This window comes from Aulonocara stuartgranti (genome assembly GCF_965226115.1).
Source record: "Aulonocara stuartgranti genome assembly, chromosome: 5".
Taxonomy (NCBI): domain Eukaryota; kingdom Metazoa; phylum Chordata; class Actinopteri; order Cichliformes; family Cichlidae; genus Aulonocara; species Aulonocara stuartgranti.
Window position 1 is genome coordinate 3502623 of NC_138943.1, and position 26914 is coordinate 3529536.

Sequence of the window (26914 nt, forward strand, 5' to 3'; positions counted from 1 at the left end):
TGCAGATTTCTGTTAGGCTGTTCTTTTTACTATGTTTTACAGACTCTGTCATCTTACAGACTTACATCTTCACCTTGGTTTAAGACATAAGTTTGTGATATACCACTCGTATCAATTCATCATTAAATGTAGTGACTTTGACTTGATTTTCTTAACTTGATTGTCTAAAACAATTTTTTTGTTCCTTCTGTTTCAAGTCGTGCTCTAAAATGTTCTGTTGAGATCCTCATTAAGGTCTCTTTTGTACTGACAGAAGTTTGTGAAAAACCTTTATGTTTTAGGTTCCTGCTGATTGGAATTTGTCACCTTTAATCTTTTTGTCTTTAGCAGCTGAATCAGTTGTTGTTGTTCTGAATTAGTTATATATGACCTGCCTTTGTTCTTTTATGTGTTCTGTATTGTTCTGTACAAATGTTTGTTTAGACGTTGAGGAGTTCATCCCATTAAAATGAATTTGAAGGAAAGAGCTTAAAAATTAATTCCTGGTTGCTTCAAAAGTTTCTGAGCAGAAATCTGCCCTTGATCATGACAGGGTTGAAGCTTCATCGATTGCTGTTTATTTTAAATCGTGTTTATATTTATGTCAAGCTCCATTTGTGTATTTTTTTAAAGACAAAAGAGATCATAATTTTTTTAAGATGTTCAAATTTTATTAGGCAGAGGAGGTGTCCTTAAAGAATGAATCTGTAGTTATATGTAGTTTTGTGGACTGTATAATAAAGCAAGTTTCAGGTAGCCGTGATATCTGTCCATCGTTCAGTTTCATTTAACATCAATCATCAGTTCAAGTAATCAAATGAAGTCCAGGAGTCAACTCTGAGCATGAAAGAGTGTCGTTGGCAGTACATGACAAACAATTATAAAACTTGGACAGGTGAGCTGCCAGCAGAGTGATATATTTTAGAAAATAAAAATCTATATATACCAAGAGGTTAGACACATAAATGCAGACTTCACAACCAAAGCAGCAGTATGTAAGAGTAGTGCTGTGCAGTTATATAGCATTTATAATAGCTCCTTGAATAATTGTTAGGGTCTGCAGTGAGCAGTGTTGGGAAGGTTACTTTTAAAATGTATTCCGTTACAGAATACAGAATACATGCCCCAAAATGTATTCTGTAACGTATTCCGTTACGTTACTCAATGAGAGTAACGTATTCTGAATACTTGGGATTACTTAATATATTATCATGCTTTTTACAACAACGTGAATGTACTATTGCTGTGTGATTTATTACTGAAGGTCCGCGACTCCGAACTGTAGTAAAGGGACCTCTGTCTAATACGGCGGGGTCCCTGTCGGCTCGTAGCCGAAAACTAGCTTTACTTTGTTGTGTGGGTCAACTTTTCTTGCGAGAGACAGAGAGAGGCGTTGAAAGACTGCTCCAACGGAACTTATTGTTTTCGGAGGAAAACACGAACACGGTGTACAGTCGAGTCTTAATAGCTTACTTATGTTACGAGATCGATCAACTTTAGACCAGACAACAAACGACAGAGGCTCCGGAAAAGTGCAATCAAACGATGAGTTTTATTGTCACAGGAAAACACATCAACATATGTCTTCTAATCAAAATACATGTTGTGAATACTTATAAAGCAGTGGGGTACACGCCCCCCCATGGCGTCAATGACAGATTAAAATAGGTTCCAGACATTAGTCACAGTTACTCGTACATCTTGTACATCTTTTAATAGCTATAAGCAGACATAGAACTTCTCTTTTCTATAACACCTTCCATACAAGGTAATAATCTTAAGCCCTTGGGGTCTCTGAGGCTAATTATTGACTCTGCTCATCTGTTACCAAGTAGAATAAAATGCAACAGGTTTGCAACAAGAAGCTGGAAACCTTGGGGCCTCTGCTCAGGCCTATTCCTAGATTATATGTATTATGTGTACTGTAAGCATGCATTGCAGTTATCCAAATCAAATTCAAATCAAATTCAAATTTTATTTGTCACGTACACAGTCATACACAGTACGATATGTAGTGAAATGCTTGGACAACTGCTCGTGACCTAAAGAAAACAAAAAAGGAAAAGGCTATGAATAAGATAGGAAATAAATATGAAAAATTAAAAAGGGTAAATTTAACTAGGAAGGAATAAAATATAAATTAAGGTTAAAAATGAAATAACTGTACAACACAAATTAGAATGAAGGGTAAATTTAACTGGGAAGAATAAGATAAAATATATAAATTAAAGTTGAAAATAAAATAACTGTACAACAAAATACACAATATAGAACTATATAAGAATGTATGAAGAAATCTAAATATAAATAAATATATACACAATAACAGCAGCTGTACAAGTATTAACTGGAAATGAAGAATATAGTGACCAGTGTTGTGCAAAAACAATGTCCAGAAGGTCCAGTGTGTGTGTGTAAGAACCATATGTGTGGGTCAGTACTGTGTGGTGGTGTGATTGAGAGACCGTATCGCCTGCGGGAAGAAGCTCCTCCTCAGTCTCTCTGTGTTGGTCTTCAGGGAGCGGAATCGCTTTCCTGACCTCAACAGAGAGAACAGTCTGTTGTTGGGATGGCTGAGGTCCTTCACGATCTTCCTGGCCTTGGTCCAGCACCGCCTGCTGTAGATTGAGTGCAGGTCAGGGAGCTCGGAGCGGATGGTGCGCTCAGCTGACCGCACAACCCTCTGTAGAGCTCGTCTGTCCTGCATGGTGCTGTTCCCGAACCAGGTTAAGATGTTTCCCGCCAGGATGCTCTCTATGGTGCACGAGTAAAAGTTCCTGAGCACCTTGGAGGGCAGTTGGAAGTCTCTCAAGCGTCTGAGGTGGTAGAGACGCTGTCGGGCCTTTTTCACCACGGTGTTGATGTGACAGGACCATGACAGGTCCTGCGTGATGTGAACTCCGAGGTATTTGAAGCTGTCCACTCTCTCCACTGGGCACTCGTTGATGACGGGGGTCTGGTAGTTCCTCTCCTGCTTAGTGCTGAAGTCCACTATCAGCTCCTTTGTCTTACTGACGTTTAGAAGGAGGTTGTTCCTCTGGCACCAGTTCTCCAGATTCCTAATCTCCTTCACGTAGGCCGTCTCGTTGTTATCAGAGATCAGGCCCACCACGACGGTGTCGTCAGCAAACTTGATGATGGTGGTGGAGCTGGTAGTGGCCACACAGTCATATGTGTACAAAGAGTACAGCAGGGGGCTCAGAACACACCCCTGGGGGGCTCCAGTGCTGAGAGTGGTGGAGGCTGAGACATGTCCGCCCATCCTTACTGCCTGTGGTCTGCCAGTTAGGAAGTTGGAGATCCACTGACACATAGATGAGCTGAGTCCCAGATGCTCCAGCTTGGTGGTGAGTGTGGAGGGAATTATGGTGTTAAATGCAGAGCTGTAGTCTATGAAGAGCATTTTAACATAATTCCCCCTTCTAGTGTCCAAGTGAGTGAGTGATGTGTGGAGGAGATGAGAGATGGCATCGTCTGTGGAACGATTTGGACGGTAAGCGAACTGTAGTGGGTCCAGTGTGTCTGGTAGTGAAGAAATGATGAAGTCTCTGACCAGGCGTTCAAAGCACTTCATCACTACTGAGGTGAGGGCTACAGGGCGATAGTCATTGAGAGAAGCAGGGTGGGGTTTCTTCGGGACAGGAACAATGATGGACTCTTTGAAGCATGTGGGGATCACCGACTGAGATAAAGAGATGTTGAATATCTCAGTGAACACAGGAGCTAGCTGGTATGCGCAGTCTCTTAGGATACGACCTGGGATGCCGTCTGGTCCTGCTGCTTTCCTGGTGTTCACTCTTTTGAAGGCTCTCCTTACTTCATGCTCGGAGATGACGAGCACGTTTCCGGTGCTGGCAGTATCTTCCTGTCTGCAGCCGTTAGCGCCGCTAACACTAGCATTGTTGGAGACCTTAGTTGCAGCCTCGAAGCGAGCATAGAAAGTGTTCAGCTCGTCTGCCAGAGTCACGGCCGCGTTCGTCATACCGGTTGTTGGTGTTTTATAGTCCGTTATTGTCCTTAGTCCCCGCCACAGGCTCCTAGAGTCACTCTGTTGGAGTTGTGACTCTAGTTTCCTCCCGTAGCGCTGCTTCGCCTCTTTCACCGCCCTCCGCACGTTATATGACGCGGCTTTGTACGGGTCCATGTCCCCCGTCATGAGTCCCGTGTTGTAGGCAGCGGTGCGGGATCTCAGAGCGTCGCGGATGGTTTTATCCACCCACGGCTTCTGGTTGGGAAACGTTGTGATAGTCTTTGTCTCCACGGTATCATCCGCTAGTTTCCCGATGAATCCCACAACCGCTTCCGTAAACACGTTGACGTCATCGTCGGAGCTGTTTCTGAACATGCCCCAGTCTGCGTCATCGAGTGCGTCCTGTAACGCGGCCACCGATTGATCCGTCCAGCGCGCGACCTTCCTCTGAACCGGAACTTCCTGTTTCAGCCTTTGTTTGTATTTTGGCATGAGGAAGATGGCGGCGTGATCAGATTTGCCAAACGGAGGGCGGGATTGTGCCTTGTAGCCGTCCTTGACCGTAGTGTAGCAGTGGTCCAGTGTCCTTTCACCCCTGGTGGGGCAGGTGATGTGTTGATAAAAGTTCGGCGCTGCGCGTTTGAGGTTGGCGCTATTAAAGTCCCCCGTCACAATAAGCGCAGCGTCCCGGTGTTGTGTCTGGTGCTGTGTGAGTGCCTCATGCAGCTCGCATAAGGCGGTGACCGTGTCCGCTTGTGGTGGAATATAAACGGCACTTACAATGACCGATGTAAATTCCCGAGGTAGATAAAAAGGACGACACATGATGGACAGTAGTTCCAGATTTGGTGTGCAGGAGCGTGTGAGAGGAACAACGTTCGCACTGTTGCACCAGTTGTTGTTCACCATTAAACACACGCCGCCTCCCCTTGACTTCCCCGAGTCCCGTGTCCTGTCCATGCGGTGAACCGAGAAGAACTCGGCCGGCTGGATGGCGTGGTCCGGCACCGCTGGGTTCAGCCATGTCTCGGTGAAGCAGAGGAGATTGCAGTCCCGAATGTCTCTCTGGAACTTTATCCTGGCCCTGAGGTCGTCAAGCTTGTTCTCCAGTGACTGGACGTTGGCGAGCAGGATGCTAGGCAGAGGTGTGCGGTGTGCACGAGCTCTCAGCCTGTTCCTGACGCCGGCTCGCTTCCCTCTAGGCCGCCGCCGCTTCCCTTTGTTCTCCCTCGAGATCTCACTCGGCCAGCTCGGATCCGGAGTTAAAAACTTCGAATTGTGAGTACATTGTATACCAATAGAAACAAGAGTGTCACTGTCATACCTAATGTACCCAATGGTGATGATTTTGCCGATTTAGAAACGCTGAAAACTAACTTAAAAAACAAAGACAAAGAAAAAGTGGTCGGAGCAGTCGTGACGGCAGCCGACCTCACCGGCGCCATCTTAAAATCCTTCTATGTTCTAGTTTCCCCTCAGCATGGATCATCTGGACACTCTCACCAGTGAAGCTTAAAACCTTCTAGAATGGAACATCAACTCTTAACCAAGCACATTTATGCATTGTGTATAAAATGAACTCAACCTGTAAAAATAGAAAGGTCAATGTGATGACAGACATATTCAATGCAATATAAACCCCGTAGGAAATATTACTGATAAATGATACTGTAAAACAAGTTATTAATACATTCTTCATAAGGCAGATTATATGGTAGCAATAAAAGAATCTCTGAATCCCAACACTTACAACTGGGCTCGTCAGGCACTCTTCTTGGCTGCAGTGGTTATTATTATATTTACATGCTTCCAGCTCCCGTTTTTCCTCGATGAGGACTCGTACCTTTCCACTCCCCTTTTTCTCCCTCCTCGCGCTCACAGACCCATAACGTGTATGGCAGTCCATTCTCCCTGCAACACGGACTACAGTCAAAGGATCTTGCAAAGAAAAGCGTCTGGACTTCTTTAAGTTACTTGAAGACGTTTCACCTCTCATCCGAGAAGCTTCTTCAGTTCTAAGGCCAAATGGTGGAGAATCCCAGATATAAACCTAGTGGGAGTGACCCCCCACAGAGGGACAAAAGGACCCCCTGATGATCCTCTAATCGCCTGAGCCAAGGTGTGAAACTGGGTGTGGGTCCCAATCAGCCAGAGTTTCGGGTGTGTTCATTGTGAAACCTGGCCCCACCTTATCATGCGAATTCCTGAGGTCAGATGGCCCAGGATGTGAGTGGGCGATAAGGCGTCTGGGAAGGGAACTCAAAACTGGATTATAGATGGCAGAGAGTTGGTGTCGTAAACCACCGCCTCTGTTCAAAGATGGTCGCTCACAGTGGACATAGATGGCTTCTTTCACTCCTCTTTCAAACCATCTGTCCTCTCTGTCCAAAATGTGAACATTGGCATCCTCGAAAGAGTGTCCTTTATCCTTAAGATGCAGATGGACTGCTGAGTCTTGTCCTGTGGAGGTGGCTCTTCTGTGAAGTGGCTGTTTGGTCTCTCCAATGTAGAGGTCTGAGCATTCCTCGCTGCACTGTGCAGCATACACCACATTGTTAAGTCTGTGTTTTGGCGTTTTGTCTTTGGGGTGGACCAGTTTTTGTCTGAGCGTGTTGCTGGGTCTGAAATGCACCGGGATGTCATGCTTGGAGAAAACTCTCCTGAGTTTTTCTGATACACTGGCTACATAGGGGATGACATGTTGTTACGTCTGTCTTTCTTGACATCCCGGTGCATTTCAGTCTGTCTCGAGCAGCCCGCTGGAAAGGTGTATTTTCGAGCAGGCGTCAAATATGAAACAGGGGCGCCACCTGGTGGACAAATAAAAAAATTACAACTCTAAGGCCCCTAGTTCAAAATGAAACTGAAAGTGGAAACATGACGATTACATTAGCGGTAATTATTTTGCAGTGAAAAATAGCGTTTATAATGGGTTTCAATGGGACACACATCGACCACTTGGCACAATAGTGTAAGTTTATCTGTAGCTTAGCCACTGAAGCTAATTTAAGGAAGTCAGACTGAAATTTTAAAATTAAATGTAACCGAACTTTTTTTTGGAAAATCTGGCTATATTCCATTCAACACAGTGCAAATGGCTTGGATACGAAGAACACAAAAGCCACAAAAAGGTCCCAAGACAATCTACGGGTATTATCCTCACAAAAACATGAAAAAGATCTGGATACTTCATTATGTATTTAATGACACATTAAGCACAGAGTGTGGTTAAAAATGAACCGAGTCTCCTGCCCTTAAAACCTAAAATGTCAGAGTTTCAGTCTGCAGTGTAAAGAGATTCATTTACTTATAACTGATTCCATTCCTAGTTTTTATTATAGAACTATTAAGTTATTTCTGATGTTCAGTCACATGCTTCTACCAAACTGCCCTTTTCACACCCAAACGAGCCACTTATTTCCTGTTTAATGCAAAAAGTTGTGTTTGTGTTTGTCAGAGGGGGCGGTGGTGTATGGGCCATGAGAGGAAGAGGGAGGCGTGGTTAGAATGGTAGGAGTGAAAAATTTTGGCCACAAAAACTGAAAATCAGCAAACAAAACTGCCGAGCAACAGACTGGAGATACAAACTGAAGACAAACAACGAAGACATAAAGCTTCAAAACCAGTATAATGAAGTTACTGCTCCTACTCATCCTCTCTCTGACCACAGGTAATACAATTACTAACAATTGCTTACAGTGATAACAGACTTGAATATTAATTATTATATTACTGATATATAACGTTTTTTTCCAACACATTTTGTTCTAGTTTGTTTTAGTTCTAGTTTGACCTTTTTTAATCTGTTCGTATAAAAACTATGTGTAAAATTCTACGGTAATACAAAAATCATCTATGATTACACAAAGCTCGAGGCTCACAAACTCAAAAAAGGCTTGTAAGCATAGCAGCTTATTTTCTTTCATTTTCAGGTCGTGAGGCTGAAGTGAGAGCATGTCACCATCGATGGGCTGAAATCACCTGCAAATATCCTGAAACAAATAACAAATATCAGTACATTGATGTAGTTCTTTCCAGTGGAACACCTGTACAAAGCTTTAAGAAGGACGTGTGGGAAGAAAATGGCAGATTTTGCCTCTACCATGATACAAAAAATAAAAATCTCAAGGTTGCAATAAAACAGGTTAAAGAGCAAGAGTTTGGGAAGTACAGGTGCAGGTTTTTCCAAAGATCGAACTCATCTGACATACAGGAAGGAAAACTGGAGACCGGTAAGAAATCTGACATCTGTTCAAATAATAATAATAATAATTATATATTAATCAATTTCCATAATCTGCAAGTCCTCATCGATTTAAAGTCACTGCCTATGGAGCTAAATTTTAAATACTTTAATTCTCTGATTTGTTTACAGAGCATGTAAACTGCCCGCGAACATATCTCAGCGTGTACAGAACAGCTAACAGCACCATCACATGTGATTATCCAGATGTTTACGAGTCCCACATAAAGTTCTTCTGTAAAAAGAAACGTTTTACCTGTGAGGACATTTTATCAACGTCAAAAGGGAAGTTTACTCTCACAGGCAGCAGCCGTGCCTTGAACATTTCCATCAGTCATGCGACCTCACAGGATGCTGATTACTGGTGTGGAGTAAAATCAAATGATGGAAGTTACAGATTATCACACACACAAGTAAACCTGAAAGTTATAGGTGAGTATTCCACATGTTCAGTCTCTGAGGTTTAAATGATAAAAGCTGGCTGATAAGCTGAAGGCAAATATTTGTCTTTTTGTCTTCAGATATTGAACCTTTGCCATCAACTATTGGGCAGAACTTCACTTACCAGTGTAAGTACAACCAGGATGCCTCCTCATGTATAAAATTCATCTGCAAAGGAGAAGATTCAACTGTATGCAAACAGCTAGTAACCAGCACAGAGCCTGGCGTGAACCAGAGGTTTATAATGAAAGAGAACAACGGGAGTATCACCATTACAGTGAGAGAAGTAACAGCAAACGATAGTGGGATATACTGGTGTGGAGCAAGAGTCCCTCACAAACACAATCAAACACATGACGACTTCTTTGATGGATTTAATTTGACTGTAGGTAAGTTGCTTGTACAATTTATCACTAATTCTTAACATGTTTCTGTTCTATTGAGTTTCATAGAACTCTTACAAAATAATGTTAGCAATAATATTTGATTTATCTCTTGCATTAGGTAAACATCTTTTATGTTTCACTTGTGCAAGAGATGGTTTTAATTAGTATCTTAAAAATACAGAAAAGAAGTGACAAAGCTGGATGAAGACGTTCACACAGTTTATAAAAACATAAAGAAAAAGCTTTAACAGTGAGGACTGTGGTTTTTCTCAGAAACAGGTCCTCTTTTTTTATTTTTTTATTTTTTTATTCTTTTTTACCAGGTACCAAATCACCTGCTCGAAGATCATCAGACAGAGGTGAATGTGTTTAATGAGTCTTTATTTATTTGTGTTCACATTCAAATCACATACCAAAAAATACAAATTAGATTTTAAACCATGTTTGAACACATTAACAATGCATTTTCCATTTGTTATTATAGAGCTTTTGCCTGTAACAGAAACAGGTCCTCTAACCACAGCAACCACCCCAGCTCCTCAGAGTTCTGGTGAGAGACTTTATTTAATTTATTTAATATCTTAAATCTGCTATGAAGGCAAGTGCTGAAGCTGGATTAAGATGTTCACACTGTTTATGAAAACGTAGAAATAAACTGATGATGTGAAAGTCTTAAAACTTTCAAAAGGTTTATCTTTCCTATGTTCTTCAGCACCGGCAGTTGAACAATAATGTCATGCTGAATAATTTTCTGGTCTAAATTTCTGTGATGTAGTGATGACCTTGATCCTACGTGTGGCTGTGTTGCAGCTGATGTTTGCAATCATTTTATTCCTTGTCTATAAACGTGAGTACATTCATTTTCATTTCTCAAAAATAAGACAATATTGAGATTCTTCCATATTTTGCACAGATAACATCTAAAAATCCACAGCAGACAGAGTGACATTAGCAGAGTCCCCAAATTCTCCATCCCATGACTTCTGAACACAAGTTATGATTATCTTTTCAAATTTCTTGTTAAATCAGATTAAATCAAAATGGAAAATAGTTCAGTGATAATGATCAGTGCAACTCTGGCAGTTCTTTGCTGGACAGTTTTTCAGAAGCAGCCAGTGGAGGCCGCTGCATATCAGTTTAGTGAAATGTGTTTATTTTTTTCTTTTCACTTTGCAGGAGTCTCACATTTAAAAAATGCTGAAAATGGAGCTGGAGCATCGTATGTCAAACAGGTGGGTGCGTGTGTCTGATATGAAGTATAGTTAATGCAGCAATGTTTTGATACAACCATTAGTTAACTTTTTCATGTATTAGTCAATTTTTATACTGAGGAGAGAGCAGCAACAAAGGTACAAAAAACAATGATGTGGTGGATTTGGATGAGAGGGGAGAGTTATCATAGTAAGCTGAATCCATGAAAGGATGCACTATATGGATTTCAGTCACCCAAATTAAACCACAGACTTTCTAGTCTTTTAGTAAAACCATATAATTTGTCAGACAATCAACTAAAAACTCCCCAAAAGCACAAAAGAAATCAAGAAATCCAGTTCATTACCTCTTAACTAGTAGAGAATAAACCTCCTCATCAGCCTATCCAGTATGATAGGTATGAGTATTCATCCATCACCTCTGTGGATTTGTCATCCTGAGAGAAACTACTCAATGAGGGTTTATTATGGTGATGTTGCTAAGCCTCATTGTTTAATGAGTATTGTTGAGAGTAGAGGCAGCAATGTTGTACCAAGTGATCTAAAATAACTATGTAGTGCTATTTCACATAAAAGATTGCACTCATAAATGCAGCAATTTATAAACAACCAATTAGTTAAAACAAAAGTAGTTTCCACACAATGAGGAAGTAACGTTGATTAAATTTTAGGGACATAATTTTATTATTGACTCTCCTCATCAGGCCAGCTATTAATCTTTAACTGCATGGACATTATTTAAGCTCGTATCCAAAAAACAGAAATAATGTTGACATATTGCTCAACATGTCTTGCAGCCTGTCTGAAGAGATTAAATTTGTAGCGTTCTGTAGAAAACCACTGCCTATGTTTCCTCTGCTGAGAGGTTTGTGGCTTTGTAATCCATCAGATAAAACTCCAGCGACATTTTACATTGAGATGCTCTGAGTCCTGCTTTCATTTTGCTTGTCTGAACTAGATTCAAGGTACTTGGTTAGTACTGTTGTCTCACCAGTGGAGATTCTAGAGTCTGTTGTAGCTCAAGTAAATATTAAGAGGGGGCACCTCGATCCAGTGTTTGTCACCATTATGTTTTAAATCCGACACCAACAACAAGCACAGACCAAATTCAAATTTTATTTGTCACATACACAGTACAACATGTAGTGAAATGCTTGTGTATGAGGCAGCAGACGTAGCCATGCCATTCCAGGGCTTGGTTTTAGCATGGGGGGTGTCTAGCCAGGAGACCCTTACTGGATAACCAGTTGCTGGTTTTTTCTACCATCAGCTTGAAAAAACACAGCAATTAGTGCATGTAGTAGGTGTTAAAGGTACCACGCTGCAGTGTTTTGAATCACATCTATCTCAAAGACTCCAATTTGTGCATGTAAATGGAGAGTCCTCTTCACACACTAAGGTTAATTATGAAGTTCCGCAGGGTTTTGTTCTAGTACCATTTCTGCTACATTATACATGTGTCTGTTAGGCAGTATCATTAGAGGGCATGGTATACATTTTCACTGTATACACACCAATTGGTAACTGCAGGCATGTCTTAAAGTCCAGGATGGCCTCTAATTTTCTGCTTCTAAATTCAGATAAAACTGACGTTATTTTACTCGGCCCTGAAAATCTTAGAAATATGGTATCTAAGCAGATTCTTACCCTGGATGGCATTAGCTTGGCCTCCAGTAACGCTGTGAGGAATCGTGCAGTTGGTCTTGACCAATAAATGTCCTTCAACGCACATATTAAACAAATATGTAAGACTGCTTTCTTCCATTTGTGCAACATCTCTACAGTTAGAAATATCCTGTCTCAGAGTGATGCTGAAAAACTAGTTCATGCATTTATTACTTCCAGGCTGGACGACTGTAATTCATTATTACCAGGATGTCCTGAAACCCTGAAAAGCCTTCAGTTAATCCAAAATGCTGCAGCAAGAGTCCTGACAGGGACTAGAAAGAGAGAGCAGATTTCCTCTTCATTGGCTTCCTGTTAAATCCATAGTCAAATTCAAAATCCTGCTCCTCACATACAAGTCTAGAATAATCAGGCCCCATCTTATCTTAACGAAGTTATAGTACCATATCACCCCATTAGAACACTTAGCTCTCTGACTGCGGGCTTGCTTGTTGTTCCCAAACCTTCAGTTTTCAGGCCCCTGTTCTGTGGAACCAGCTTTGGATTTGGGAGACAGACACCCGCTCTGTGTAAAAGCATATAGTTAGGGCTGGATCAGGCGACCCTGAATCCTCCTTAAGTCATGCTGAGGTAGGATTCACCCCCAGCATGTTGCAGCAGATGGCCCCGCCCTTCCCTGAGCCTGTTAAAAGGGAGTTTTTCCTTCACACTGTTTCAAAAGCATTTGCTCATGTGATTGTTTGAATTTTTCTCTCTTTTCTTGTATTACAATATGCTTTTTATTCTGCTTTTTATTGTAGGATAATGGCAACAACAAATACCTTGAGGTAGCTGTTTTTACACACACACACACACACACACACACACACACACACACACAGATAGATAGATAGATAGATAGATAGATAGATAGATAGATAGATAGATAGATAGATAGATAGATAGATAGATAGATAGATAGATAGATAGATGCTATTCTACTACAGATGACAAAATTTAGGTACTGTTTCATCATAGAAGATTGAATGTAATGAACCTTTAGCCATGCTAAAAGAGGAATATGTTAAGTTAAATTCAAATTTCCTTTCTTTTTTATAAACTTAACGATGTAGTTTTAGTGCCAACAGCTAACAGTATGTTATAGTCGAAGTATAAAGGAAAAAAATGAAAGGAATCACTGAGTGAAGAGCAAAACATTACTTCAGAATGCTGTGTGGCTGCCTGTGTGTATACCTTATTGTATGTATTCTCTATTGTCTCAAACACAGGTACCCAGTAGTAACAATTTGGTATAATTATTATTTTAGTTGTAATTTGTAGTGCAGTTTATATCACAAGTGTTGTGACTGTGTCTAAACAATGTTTGTCGTTCTCTTACTGAAGGTCTGTGCTGGTGAGGATACACAGGAGCACCTTCAGGTGTCAGAGTCAGAAAATGCAGCAAACTCAATTTAAGTTAGAGCCAACCTTCACTCTGTGCTTTCTCGCCACATTACGCAAACATCAACTTTCAAAGCTGTTCTGTCAAAGCTGCTGGTGAGGTACTCAAACCCAGCTCCTCAGCCTGTGAATGTTCTACTGTGGAGTTCAGCAAATGTTCAACCAGCCCGACTACCTTTCTATCAGCTAAAACAACAAAGGGGAATGTTTTCCTGATTACTGCACATTGCCAAAAAATGAGGTTTAAAGTTAACACAGTCAAACAAGAAATACTTTTTATTCTCAGAGTTCATAACAGAGTTGGGCAAAAATAAATATCATTTTTAAAAATACTGCCCTTTGTTCCTAGAATAGTCTGTAGAACAAAATAAAACTGTTAGAACTTGTTACTGTGACTTAATAGACTTAATAGTTTAAGTCAATTTAAAGGATCAACAAAATAGATATGAGACAACGAGATTACTCTTAAAATTGATTTGAAATTCATTGTTTTGTGGTTGGGTACGAGCTGGTTGTATTCACTCACACATGTACTGTTTGACAGCTGATTTTTGTAATTGTTACAATTTCTCCTCCTCTCTTGGGCACATAAAATGTTACTAAATAAGGAGAAATAAAAAACACAAAGAATTTAACACCCTGCTTCTGGCTTGATAAGCAAAAGAAATTCCATAAAAATTCCTCGAACACGTTTTGAGACCAGAGGAGACGTTTTAGAGCGGTGGCCCCCAGGTTGTGGAATGCGCTCCCTCCATCATTACGTTGCCTTGATTGTATTTATTCTTTTAAAAAGCAGCTTAAGACTCATTTGTGCTGAACGTTTGACTGTGCTGTTTTTATGTATATCTGTTTTTATATTACTGCGAAGCACTTTGTGGTTGTGCTATATAAATAAATTGAATTGAATTTTTCTGACTGTAATTATTAGGAATAATAGGAATATTCACAATAAACAATAAAAAGTCATACCATTCCCCTGGTTCTTTCTCTAACGTCTTTATTGTTCTACTAAATCTCAACTTTAGCAATTTCATGTAAATGTTTTATAAAACTATTCGTTGGTGCTTAGAAAGTAGTCAGCCTAGACCCAGTGGGAAATCAGGGTTGTAATACAGTGCTACAACCCTGCTACAGTTAGCTCTGCGATCACAGCCAGGTCCAGCTGCTGAAGACAATCATCAGCTTCCAGTCAGCAAAACTGTTGGGTCTGCGCTTCAGCAGGCCTGCTAGTTCAGACTTATTCCTGTGAACAAAGCAAGACAGAACACTTTAACCGTTTGATAAGCAAAAACTGGTGATCATCTCCCCTCACCCCTGTATATGGCTTAGCTTCCTCCAAAGGTTTACCCTATACAAACACAGGTGAGGAGATAAAGAGCAGGAAGTAAAACATCCTCACTAAATAAGGACACGAGAACCTTACTTGAAATGTCTGCAGGTAAAAACTATAGCTAACTGTCTCCCCCACCATTCAGCAGGCCGGGGAGGGGAACAGAAACAGAGAATGTCTTTGATCACACAATTAAAGTAACACAATGACAACATTTAACAATTTCAACCTAACAAAAACCTTTTTTACGCAAAACTACAAAATTAATTATGACAGGTTTTATTAAAGAGTTAAAGAAACCAGAATTTCAAGTTAACGTCCTGTTATTTGATAATATTATGAACCAAAATTAGATTGTTATGATCTTAAAGATACATTCTTTAATAAAACATGCATTATAATCAGAAGGAATTTTTAGCATTTTGAAATACATACATACATACATAGTTGTCACATGTCTATCTGCTGGTCTTGCAGTGACCCGTGGACAGTATTTATTTTGGGCTTTCAGTCAGTGTGTTCAAAGGGTTCAACACAAACCACGGGACAGCAGAAATAAAAATGTCTGTAAGGCTTTTTTCTCTTCACAAGTTGAACTTCTTCAGTCTTTTAATCGTGTTGTTTAACAGAGGTGACAAAATAGACACTCTTCACTAAAGTAGAAGTACAAACACTTATCTTAAAAATACTCTGGTAAAAACTGAAGTCCTGAACCAGCTTCTTTATTCAAGTAACTGTGAAAAATTACACACCCTAAAAGTGCCCAAAATATTTTGAGTTTCGTGTTTTCAGAACTGTGTACATACATGGTGTATGTGTATACATTATAAACATATCTAATATAATTATATCTATTAAAATTATATTGTATGTCTTCTATTTCTTTTCATTGGGGTCTCGTGTCATGTGTAAAAACATGATTTACTGTTTATCCATCCATTCGCTTCCGCTTATTCTTTTTTGGGGGGCGCTGGAGCCTATCCCAGCTGTCATAGGGCGAGAGGTACAAAAAGTGCGTAACTGTGCAAAAAGGTGTGCCATTAAATAATCATCTGTTTTGCAGACAAGATTGCAAGAGATACACAAACTGTATTAAACCCAATTTAAAAAAAGATGGTTGATTCAGTGACTTTCCCTAGAAAATTGAGAATTTGATTCAGAGAATGAAAAGCAGTGTTTTAGCTGTGTCATGTGAAGGCTGTGTGCAGGCAGGAGTGGTGAAATGGAGGACCTACAGTGCAGACTCCAGAGACAAAATGTGAACTCAAAAGTAACAAACTTCAAAATATAAACATGAACTCAGGCAGAACACACAGCATGAATGCGACACTGACACAGAGAAACACATGGCTAAAATACACAGAGGGAGCAATCAGGCAATGGGTAACAGGAGGGAAACACAGCTGGGGCAAATCAGGCCTAACGAGACAGGGGAAGCAAAACCAGACACATTAACATAAGACATCACTTCAAAGTAAAACAGGAAACATAACACAGAGATGCGGACTTGACACGGGGATACAGCAACTATGGATCACAGACAGAAAAGCAGAACACTAAAACTCTAACAAAACCCACATAGAGAACCTAAACTAAGAATAATCCTATAACCCATAAGACAAAGCTAGAATATAATGAAATAAACAAAATCAAAGAACCAAAAACACAAAACACTGGGTGGACGACCCAGGCACCCTAACAAGCTGTCCATCTTTCTCAAACTTACACATACCAATAACTTCCTCTTTACTAAAAATGAGAGTGTGTGATGTTGAAAGGGGGCATTAAAAACAATTTCAAAATGGGAAGTACAAACAGGAAGGAGCAGCAAGAAAATGTAGGTTCCATAAACCATGAAGTTAAGAATAGACACTGGAGAGCAATTCAGCAGCCAACAAGCAAATGGGAAATAACTGCATTTGAATACTTTAGTCATACAGATGTTAAAGAACAAAACAAACATAATGAAGTTACTTCTACTGCTCATCCTCTCACTAATGACAGGTAAAAAGATTACTAACCCTGATATTATATAATAATGAGTGCTGTACTGTATATTACATTATATGTTCTTATTATGGTGTTAAATCATACACAGTAGGACGTTTGAGTTTGAGCTTTTTATTTTCTGCTTATGTACTGTCTTCATAACTTATAATAATTTACTTTGAAACAGGCCATCTTTTGGCAAAAATAACGAGTTTTCACAGACTTAAATATGATTTGCAGACCTCATTTAATCCTCTAGTAAAACTAATGATATTATCACTCAGTAAAATACTTGTAATAAAAATGTTGACATTTACTTCTGATGATGCTGTTGCTACTACTATTGCTTTAAGCCAGTTTAGAGTGCAAAACCAAGCCAGGCTTAATTCAAAGTTGATACCAACCATGGGTGAAACAATGTGGGAGACAGAGGATTACAGAAGCAAATAGTCTGAGTTCATTTTTAGCTGTTTTACAGCTTTTTTTAACCTCATTTAGAAGAATTAGAAGACTAACACTTAATTTCACATCTGTGTTATTTTTGTGAAATTTCTCTTTGCCAAAATTTTAATTGTTATGTGTAATGTCCTATGAAATGGGCACTCATTATATACACTAAAACACTGTGTCTTCAAACTAGAAGCATTTAAGCTTCTATTTTTATTTAAAGTGTAAAGTTTTGTGTGTGTGTGTTTACGTCAGAGGTTTTGTGTCCACGTTTAGGAAACGCCCCTGAGCAGATGTAAGAGGAAACCACAGATTTGGAAAGGCAGAGAGTGAAAAAAAAAACTATTTTAATGAACAATGTGTTTTAACAACAACATAACTCCAAGACAATAGAACAGGAACATGAGCTCAGTGGCATCAAACAGGAACAGAAGAACACAACCAGTAAAGGCAAAATGACACACAAAAGCAAAAGGCAAAGTAAAACGGGAAGTGACAAGAAAAAGGAAAACTACAATGAGCTCATGATGTAACAAGCCAATTGTGACAGATTACAAGTAACTTTAAAAAAGAAAGAAAAAAAGGTCTCTATGCCCTCCTGTAGGCCCCCCACCCACAGGAAGCACTGTGGGGGTAGGGTGGATTGCGTGTTGTGGCAGCCGAGGGCAGAGGCCCTGACGGACCGATCCCTGGCAACCGAGGCTGGCGGTGTGGATATGAAACATCAGCTCTCTGGTGGGGAAGGATCCTGGGTCAGTATGTGAGGTTGAGAGGTACCAGCCAGATATAATCAGGCTCACCTCTACACACGGTTTGAGCTCTGGAACCAGTGTCCTTGTTGAGAGGCAGCAGGCTGGGGTGCGTAGCCTGGTGTCCCCTCGGCTTCCTTGCCTGTATGTCGGGGCTTTTGAATGAGAGGGTTTGTTCTCAGTGCGTCCAGGTCAGGGAACGGGTCCAGCCTGTCATCTGTGCAGAACAATAGATCAGAGACAATGCATTCGATTTTGTCGCTCAAAGTATTCTGTGGGACATGGTCCACTATTATGGGGTATCTGGTCGGTTGTTGCAAGCTATTTGGTTCTTATACAACTGCTGCAAGAGCCTGGTTTGCATTGCCAGCAATAATTTGGACTATTTCCTGGTGGGTTTTGAACGCTGCTCTTTGTCATTGATTGTATTCTTAATTCTTGTAGACAGAATTTCTAGGCATAGCCAGATGGTGGAAGGTTGTTCAGTGACTTGTGCAGTCACAGGGTCTTGTTCAGAGGGAAGCGGGAGGTCGATAGATGGATTGGTACTGTGGCTGCAGAGATGAGGCCGCTGTACTGCAGCTTCCATTGTGCAGAAAAGAGTGCTGTGAGAGCAGTGTTGGGGAGTAACAGAATACACGTACGAGCCCAGTTGTAAGTAAGCTGTTAAGACTTAGAAGTACACTGTGTTTGTGGTTGTGGTTTGGGAACACGGTGTTGTATTCTGGTCTCATGCACGACAGACTACAGAATACCCCAACGGGGTAGTTAGGTTTATTAACAAGTCATGTGACTCAGATTGCCTCTCTGTCATGTACAACAACAACAACATACAGCCTAACGTTCCGGCCCGACACTCACTTACTGGTGTCACACTCTAAAACGTCCGTGTAGCAACACAACCTACTGTGGAACACAATGCATCCTGTAGACAATAATTCACATTATTACATCCCTTCTTTTTTTTTTTGAAAAAACAAAAGTTTGTTTTTGTTTTGTTTTTTCTTCTTCTTACTGAGGGAGAAAACAATATGAAATACTCAAAGAATACAAAAGCATTCCACTATTAAAACATGTACAGTTCTGCAAACTATAGTGAACATTCATTTCCAAAGAATACACAACTCTTCCCTTCAGACAATACAGGCTGCCAAGTCCTCGTTATGTAACACAGTCCTTGTGTCATGATTCTGCTGTGCGGCAGGCAGGAATTGGACCCAAATGCAAGCTCACGGAGGCAGGAATGAACTCAAAACAGCTTTATTGCTGGAGAGAAAAAACATACAAACTAAACTGGAGACTGTAACGTATTACACGGAGAAACACACGGCCATGAATGAGGGAGAACGCGACACTGAACTGAGGGACACGTGGACATAAATACAGAGGGTTAACGAGGGAAGTAGGAGCACACGGGGAACACAGCTGACACTGATAATCATAACGAGACACGGCAGGAGTAAACACAACACTGACGGGAGACTGTCAAAGTAAAACAGGAAGTACACAGAGGTGCAGACAGGAGGAGAGGGAGAGAGCACGGGGAGAACACAGACATAATGGGCTGGGGAAACATGGAATAAAACACAAGGAGGGGAGACGAGGACTCACCGATACACAGATGGGCACACAGGGGCTAAAGTCACATGGGGAAATCAAATAGGGAACATCTTAACAGAACCACCCAGGAACCAAGGCATAAATAAAGAACAAAATACAAAACACACGAAGAAAGCTGGGCCAACATGGCCCAGGATCATGACACCTTGTACCAAAGTGATGGAAGCACTCTGCAGCCTGGTCTCAACCTGACACCCCCTGAAACCTTGTCAGTCTTAATCTGCTGCTCACGAGTGTCTGACTGAGCTGCCACTGAGTGGCTCAGCACCCCAGTGTCTGTCATGACGTTTTCTTAATGCCTGCACGCCTCAGGTGCCTCCTCATTCCCCCTCAGGACATTCCCAGAGTCCAACTGCACCTCATAGGACCTCAGGTGAATAGTCCACTCTCCCGCTCCAAGAGGAATGCCGGTCAAAATGCTGAACTCTGACACTGTTCCGTAGCTTCAAAGAGTTCATGTTTTGGTGCTTCAGTTTCATCGCAAACTCCTGCAGGGCTGGAATGACTTTCGGCCTCAGCAGGTTCATCCTGGTTGGCAAAAGGGTCTGTGTCCTTCTGCTGAGAAGCCTCTGAGCTGGCCTTGTGATGGTGTGCTGCGATGGTCAAGAATCGCAAGATACGGGTCATGCTCTGCCATTTTTGCCTTGAGCAGCAGCCTCTTTGCTGTCTTCACTGCCGATGCAGCTTTCCCATTTCTCTGAGGGTAACCTGATGAAGATGTTTTGTGCTGGAAGTCCCACAGTCGACTAAATCTCTCAAATTCACCAGGCGTATACTGTGAACCATTATCTGAATCTGAAATTACTGAATGCACATAAGCATTCTTTGCAACCGTTTGGGTTTCTTACAATGGTCTCTGAGGGTTTGTGATCACTGTGTACTACCATTTTACGACCATATGTGTACTGATGAAACTTCTCCATACAGAAAACTACAGTTTTCTGGGCATAACCTTGCTCTGTACGTGTAAGTGCTCTACTCACAAAAGCCAGGGGCTTACGCTTCTGCACGAGTGCTGCACCGAACCCTTTGTCCAAAGCGTCACATTATACGGTCAGCCCAGAGGCAGTAGTATCTCAGGACTGGAGCCTCTGCTATACTCTCTTTCTGTCTCTGGAATGCGTCCTCGTGTCGAGGTGTCCAGTTCCACTCACTGTATTTGTGTGTCAGTTGTCTCAGTATGTCACAGTGGTCAGACAGATGTGGGCAAAACTTTGCTAAGTAGTTCACCATACCTGACAGTCTCTGTACTGCCTTCGTGAATGTAGGTCTGGACATTTGCTCTATAGCCCTAACCTTCTCTGGGTCTATTTTCAGACTGTTGCTTGTCAGCTGATGTCCAATGTACGTAGTCTCCTTCTGTTCAAGTTTAAACTTTTCTGCGTTCAACGTAATGTTTTTCTGCCTGCAATGAGTCAAAAACTTTCTCAGCTTCCCGTCATGGTCACGTACTGCTTCAGCATCTGTGTCTCTGGGGTCAGTAATCAGCACATCATCTGCAATGATGTAGATCCCTGCCAGTCCATCCAAAGCTTGGGTGAGCTTTCTCTGGAACACTTCTGGAGCTGGACTTATCCCCATCGGCATCCTCAGCCATCTGTAGCTTCCAAACGGAGTCGAAAATGTTGTCAGGTAGCTTCACTCCTCCTCCAATTTCACGTGCCAGAATCTACTCTTCATGTCGCAGACAGCCTTTGATAGATCAGGCAGGGCTTTGTTTAAGAGTTTTGGATCAATGCACACCGTTAAGTTCCCAGTCTGCTTTTGGACCACAACCATCCCACTGATCCAGTCTGTGCTGCATTCTACTGGTGTGATGATCCCTCTGCGCTGAAGATCTTAAAGCTCCTTCTTTAATGGAATATCTATTTCCTACCCAGCAGAGTAGTAAGGTTTATTAGCAAGTCATGTGACAACAACAACGTACAGCCTAACGTTCCGGCCCAACACTCACTTACTTGTGTCACACTGTCACACGTGTACACATGGAGCCCGACTTATTAGACAGAGGTCTCTTTACTACGGTTAGGAGCTGTAAATTCCGACACCACTTCACATTTAAAGTGAATCTGACCTGCCAGCAAACAAGCTGCTCTCAGCTGGAAGTAAGTTCTTTTTAAAAAACTAGCGTTAGCCTAATGCAACTAACTTGTTTTAGTTGTGGTAGTTACCTGGGTTATGTGCCACCAAAGTATCTTTGATGTACTATTGCTGTCTGATTTATTACTATTAATGAATGTTGCATTAACAACCTGCTAGCTGCAAATAATCATGTGCAGTTATGAAAGCAGACAAAAAGAAAACATCACTGATACAGGAATAGTTTTCTATGAGATCGCTGCAAAAAGTGCAGCCTTACCTAATGTCCACCTACTGTTACTCATTTTAAATAAAGATTTAAAAATCTAGTTGGTATTGGTATGGCAAATAATCTTCAGTAATAGTAATAAATCACACAGCAATAGTACATTCATGTAGTTGTAAAAAGCATGATCATATATTAGTAATCCAAAGTATTCAGAATATGTTACTCTCATTGAGTAACAGAATACGTTGCAAAATACATTTTGAAGCATGTATTCTTTAATCTGTAGTGGAATACATTTTAAAAGTAACCTTCCCTAAATACCATCTTCGGACACCCCTGTGCGATTTTATTTCAGTGACCTTTATCATGTGAATGTTTGCTTTAGGTTGTGAGCTGCTGTCAGAAGAGAAGATTTGCACAAAAGGATGGGTTGAATTCACCTGCAAACAAAACACAACTAGAAAATGTCAAATGACTAAGGCTTCAACAACTGAGCAAAACACTCTCAGAGTGATCATTAAGCAACATCAGACGAAGAATTCATCAGCTGACAGAGAGGAATTAGAATTTAAAATTGGTAAGAAGGAATAATTTCTTATTCACATTCATATATGCTGTGGCTGATTTTAATTCACATTGGTCAACACATTCATAGTTTGGATTACTGTATCTAAATAAATGGATCATGTGAGCCTTTCCTTTCCAGTGAAAAAGACATTTGTGAGTAATACTTTTTTTTTTCCCAGCAAAACAATGCCCAAAAGCATTTCATCAAATTGCATACAGAACAGCTAAAACCACCATCAGATGTGATTATCCAGAAGACAAATACAAGTCGTGGATCAAGTTTTTCTGCAAAGGGGAAGGTTTCACCTGCGAGGACAATTTATCAACAAAATCTTATCCAAAGTCAAACAGGACATTCACTCCCTCAAACATCAGCCATAGCTTCAATATGTCCGTCAGTAATGTGTCCTCTCAGGATGATGGTATTTACTGGTGCGGCGTAAGATCACCTGAGGGGATTCATCATGCTGCACTCACAAAAATAAAACTAAGTATTAAAAGTAAATAGCTTATGTTTTCCACTTTAAAGGTTTACATTTTATATTTAGGAACTACTAACGTATGTTTGCCTCTGTTTTCCACAGATATTAAGAGCTTCACAAGATCACCAGCTGTTGGAGAGAACTTCACGTACTGGTGTAAATATAACCAGACTCTCTCAAATTGTACAAAATTTATCTGTAAGGGAGAAGATCCATCTATATGTACACCTTTAGTAAGCACCAGAGATCCCAATAGGAACAAGAGGTTTTGGATGAATGACAATAAAGAGAAGAAAAATATCACCATGACAGTGAGAGAAGTGACAGTGGACGACAGTGGGACATACTGGTGTGGAGCAGAAAGCACCAATGAACACCAAAGTAACAGGTTCTTCAACAGATTGTCCCTGACTGTAGGTGAGCCGTGCTATTTTATTATCTGACCCTGGGTCATAATGCACAGCATATTAAAGCAGGCTCATTTTACACATATATTTTACTTTTAATTCATTATTTATAATGTTTTATTTTTTGCAGTTTTAATAAAATCTTTTTAAAAATAAAAAATATTAAAAAATAAAGACTTTTAATCGTAACTGTTAGCAAGAAAATGACTTTAAAAGAATTTAAAAGAAACAAACCTGCCAAAAAGGTTTGACACAGAACGAGCTTTAAGAAAAGAGGATGTGCTTATACTCGGCACTAAAAATGTGTGTTTTCTGATTATGAGGTATTACTACATTAGGTTAATAAATGGTAAATGGACGGGTTCTTGTATTGCACTTTTCTACTCTGAGCACTCAGAGCGCTTTATACAACTTGTTCATTCAACAAATCAAATCCATTCACACAAGCACTTTTCTAGGTTTTCAGTGCAACCTAACTTACATTCTATTACACATTCACACTCTGATGGATGCATCGGAGAGCAACCAGCGGTTAGTATCTTGCACAAGGATATTTGATATGCAGATTTTGTAATGCCACTTTAAAAATTGGAGAGGAAAACGAGATGGTAACCTCTAAGCTGGTGTCTAAAAATTATAAATATTTTTTTTCCCAAATTGATGATATTATTTTATCCTTTAATTAAACTCTGTTAATCTAATGCCTCAAAGTAGAGTCTGAATGCACATTTGTTTCCTTCGGTTTCCACCAATCATTTACGTCTGCTGTTTTTTCAACTACAGGACCCACTGCATCTGCTGAGAGTCATGGTGAGAGAGTACATGTGGTATCCTAAAACTTCTGCAGCTTATGAGAACTGGGAAAGTTTGTGGATGTTCACATAACATTTTTTATTTTTTAAATTTCTTAAAAACTGCTCCTTTCACATTTTCCAACAAAGACAGTTCGGGATGTCAATGCTGGGATGATGAATAATGCTGGAAAATTGTTGTTTGGTTTACGCTGCAGGCATTTCTGACGTTGGAATAGTTGTAATCATAATAACTGGGTTGGTGTTTCTGGTCGTTTTCATCCTTGTCTACAGACGTAAGAACTTTCACTAAATCCTTTGTACATCATCAGTCACACAAACATGTTTGCTGCTTTTATCCAAAAAAAGAAAAAACACATCCCTGTACTTTTGTACAAATGCTATCTAACAATCTGCAGTATACATGATGCATGACATTAGCTGACGTAGATTTTTTAAAGTTATGAAAGATATAATCTTTGCTGAGTTCTCATCATATCAGACATTTAAAAAACAATCAAACTAGAAAAAATGTAAATCTTTAACAGATAATTTTGCTTATTTCTTGATTTTCTGCTTCGTTTTTGCCAGGAATCTCCTTTTCAAAATGCAGAGGAGCTAATGCAGCATTGCAACATGCCAAAGAGGTTAGTGTGGAATTTTAGTTTGTTTATTTATTTATTTTCATGTATAACTGGTGACAATCCAGGAAACATAGTTGAAATGTCTCCCCAGTTAAAACCTCCTGGACTGAACTGCAGACACACAGATGTTGGCTCATAAAAGCTTTTCAGGCAGACGTCTGTTATAAAGGATGAAATATATTTCACATTACGGCAATAATGAAAGAAAATATACATTCCTTTAAAATATATTTTACTGGCAACTAATGATTACAACTAATCAGCACATTGCAACATAACCTGCCGCAATGTTTTTTTAATCATTTTGAAAATGATTGTAGGGTGTTTTTATCATAAAACATGACAGCAATAAATCATACAGATGAATAAACATCCAAAAGTTTTATGTGATTTTATATGAAGTTTTTAAACTATATTTTTTTATTTTGTAGTTGAAGGACTGTACGTATGAGGAGATACAGGAGCGCCCCCAGCAACCAGACCAGCCAGAAAATTCACTGGCCTCGATTTATGTCACTGCTAGCGTCCCCACAGATGTAGCTGCCTCACCACTTTACGATTGCATCAACTTTGAAAGCTGCTCTGACAAAGCGGGTGGTGAGGCGCTGAAACGCAGCTCCTCTGCCTGTGAATATTCTACTTTGACATTAAGCAAATGTCCAACCAACCCGACAATCACTCAACCATCCAGACCTGCAGAGGAGACTCTCTGCTCAGTAATCAATGAGCCTGAGCCAAAATGAAATGTGCTTTTTAAAGCGTGTTATATTCTGTGGAGCTGGGCAGGTGTAGGTGTGTGGTGCTGCTCTTTCTTCCACTCTCTCTCTCTTTTCTCTCCAGGGCCCACATGCCGCTCTTTTCCCCAGTCGGCACCTGGACCCACTCGGCCATTAACCCCGACATTATAAAATCCAGGTGTTGTTTTCTAGTGTATGAAACCGAGGTTGAGCAAAAGAAGAGCCCGGTAATGTATTTTGGAGTTGTGTTTGTGGGAGCAGTGTTGAAATCTAGTGATGGGCAAATTAAGCTTGTTTTGAAAAAGTGTTTGTTACCCAGTTTTTCAACATGGTGCTATTTGGCGGCATCTGGTGGCCAAGAATATGAAGAGCAGCTTGGAAAAGGAAAAATGAACTGCTAATGATGCTCACACTCAGCTCGCGCAATCGGACTACTGTTGTGGTCCTCTTAATATGTCTTTGGGGAGTTTTTTCTCTTTCTTTTTCTTGTGCGTGCATATTTCTTATGTATGTTTTTGGTTTGGCTTTTGACTTAAGATAACACAACGTTATTATATTTGCTTTTTTATTTAGTAATAGCAGAATGTCCTGCTTTCCTGGTGAATTGTGTCATGTTTTTCTTTTTGTTTTGATATTGATATAACAGCACTGCTGTCTCTTTGTGTCGATAAGAATAAAGTTTATAATTTAAAAGTTTCTGTATTATTTTGCTTGTTTCTTTCTCTCCCAGCTCTACTTTTGTTGCTCCCCACACCCTCCTCGGGCCTCCGTCTTGGGGACATAACAAAGAGTTTAGATGAAATCTGCAAATGATGTCATAATTGGTGGAAAGTATTTCCCAGAAGGATGACTGGCTCAGTGATTTTATTTAGCACAATGACTGGTTCATAAAATGTGAGCTGGTCACACAGACTGTAAATAACACATTGTGTGGAAGAAAGAAAGGGTCATAGATTCCTTTATCAATTCATCTATCAGTAATCGATCAGGGAATTTAAAAAAAAGAAACTAATAACCAGAACTTATCTAAACTAAGAACAAATCAGTCTGTGTGTGCTGTCGACTCAACCACTCAATTAACTTTTACCAGGCCATTCTTTGACATCTTACTGTCAGTGACAAGTTAACAGGTCCGTGTATCACAGTGATGTAGTTAGCATCACTTCCTGCTTTCAAGATAAGTGTTTTTCTGCATGTCTGTGGTCATGCAGCAGTTTATTTGTGCCACTTCTTGATCCCACAGGTTTTTAGTTGGAAGTTAACTCATCGTTATTTTTGCTGCATTGCCAACACCAACCTCTCTCAGGGTTAGAACAGTTCCTGTTCCTGGCTCTGCTTCTGCAGAAATGATGCAGGCTCATTTGAGCTTACAGGGTTTACAGATTACATCAATTTACAGATGAAACTGGGCCTTAAACATCTGGTTTGCAGGATGAAAACGACAGATTTTGTGACGTGAAATTAAAGATTTGATTAAATTGGCTTGGTTAGTGATTCACATTTACATTACTACTATAAATATTCTAAAACGATTTTAGAGTTCAGCA

The 26914-nt window shown here is 40.3% G+C and overlaps 2 protein-coding genes across 5 annotated transcripts in view; both read left to right on the plus strand.

The window, feature by feature from the left end:
• The window catches only part of LOC309706112 (polymeric immunoglobulin receptor-like), a 39485-nt gene extending 25328 nt beyond the window's left edge, over positions 1 to 14157 (plus strand). The window contains exons 1-9 of one of the 4 annotated variants that reach the window (XM_082532351.1): positions 7523 to 7619; positions 7882 to 8181; positions 8325 to 8624; positions 8714 to 9022; positions 9504 to 9569; positions 9795 to 9866; positions 10196 to 10251; positions 12657 to 12683; positions 13240 to 14157. In XM_082532351.1, coding sequence (XP_082388477.1) covers positions 7580 to 7619; positions 7882 to 8181; positions 8325 to 8624; positions 8714 to 9022; positions 9504 to 9569; positions 9795 to 9866; positions 10196 to 10251; positions 12657 to 12683; positions 13240 to 13311 — 1242 coding nt within the window. In that variant the 5' untranslated portion in view covers positions 7523 to 7579 and the 3' untranslated portion in view covers positions 13312 to 14157. Of the gene's footprint in view, positions 1 to 7522; positions 7620 to 7881; positions 8182 to 8324; positions 8625 to 8713; positions 9023 to 9503; positions 9570 to 9794; positions 9867 to 10195; positions 10252 to 12656; positions 12684 to 13239 lie in introns of those variants that run through there. The other 3 variants (XM_082532354.1, XM_082532353.1, XM_082532352.1) reach the window with 3 other exon arrangements.
• A 2347-nt stretch (positions 14158 to 16504) lies between these two features.
• LOC309706738 (uncharacterized protein) lies at positions 16505 to 26063 on the plus strand. Its single transcript, XM_082533517.1, has 8 exons — positions 16505 to 16630; positions 22125 to 22316; positions 22486 to 22806; positions 22891 to 23205; positions 23979 to 24005; positions 24205 to 24282; positions 24578 to 24633; positions 25062 to 26063. Exons 1-8 carry the CDS (start codon positions 16567 to 16569, stop codon positions 25371 to 25373), a joined length of 1365 nt encoding a protein of 454 aa, XP_082389643.1. The 5' UTR covers positions 16505 to 16566; the 3' UTR covers positions 25374 to 26063.
• The last annotated feature ends 851 nt before the right edge of the window (positions 26064 to 26914 follow it).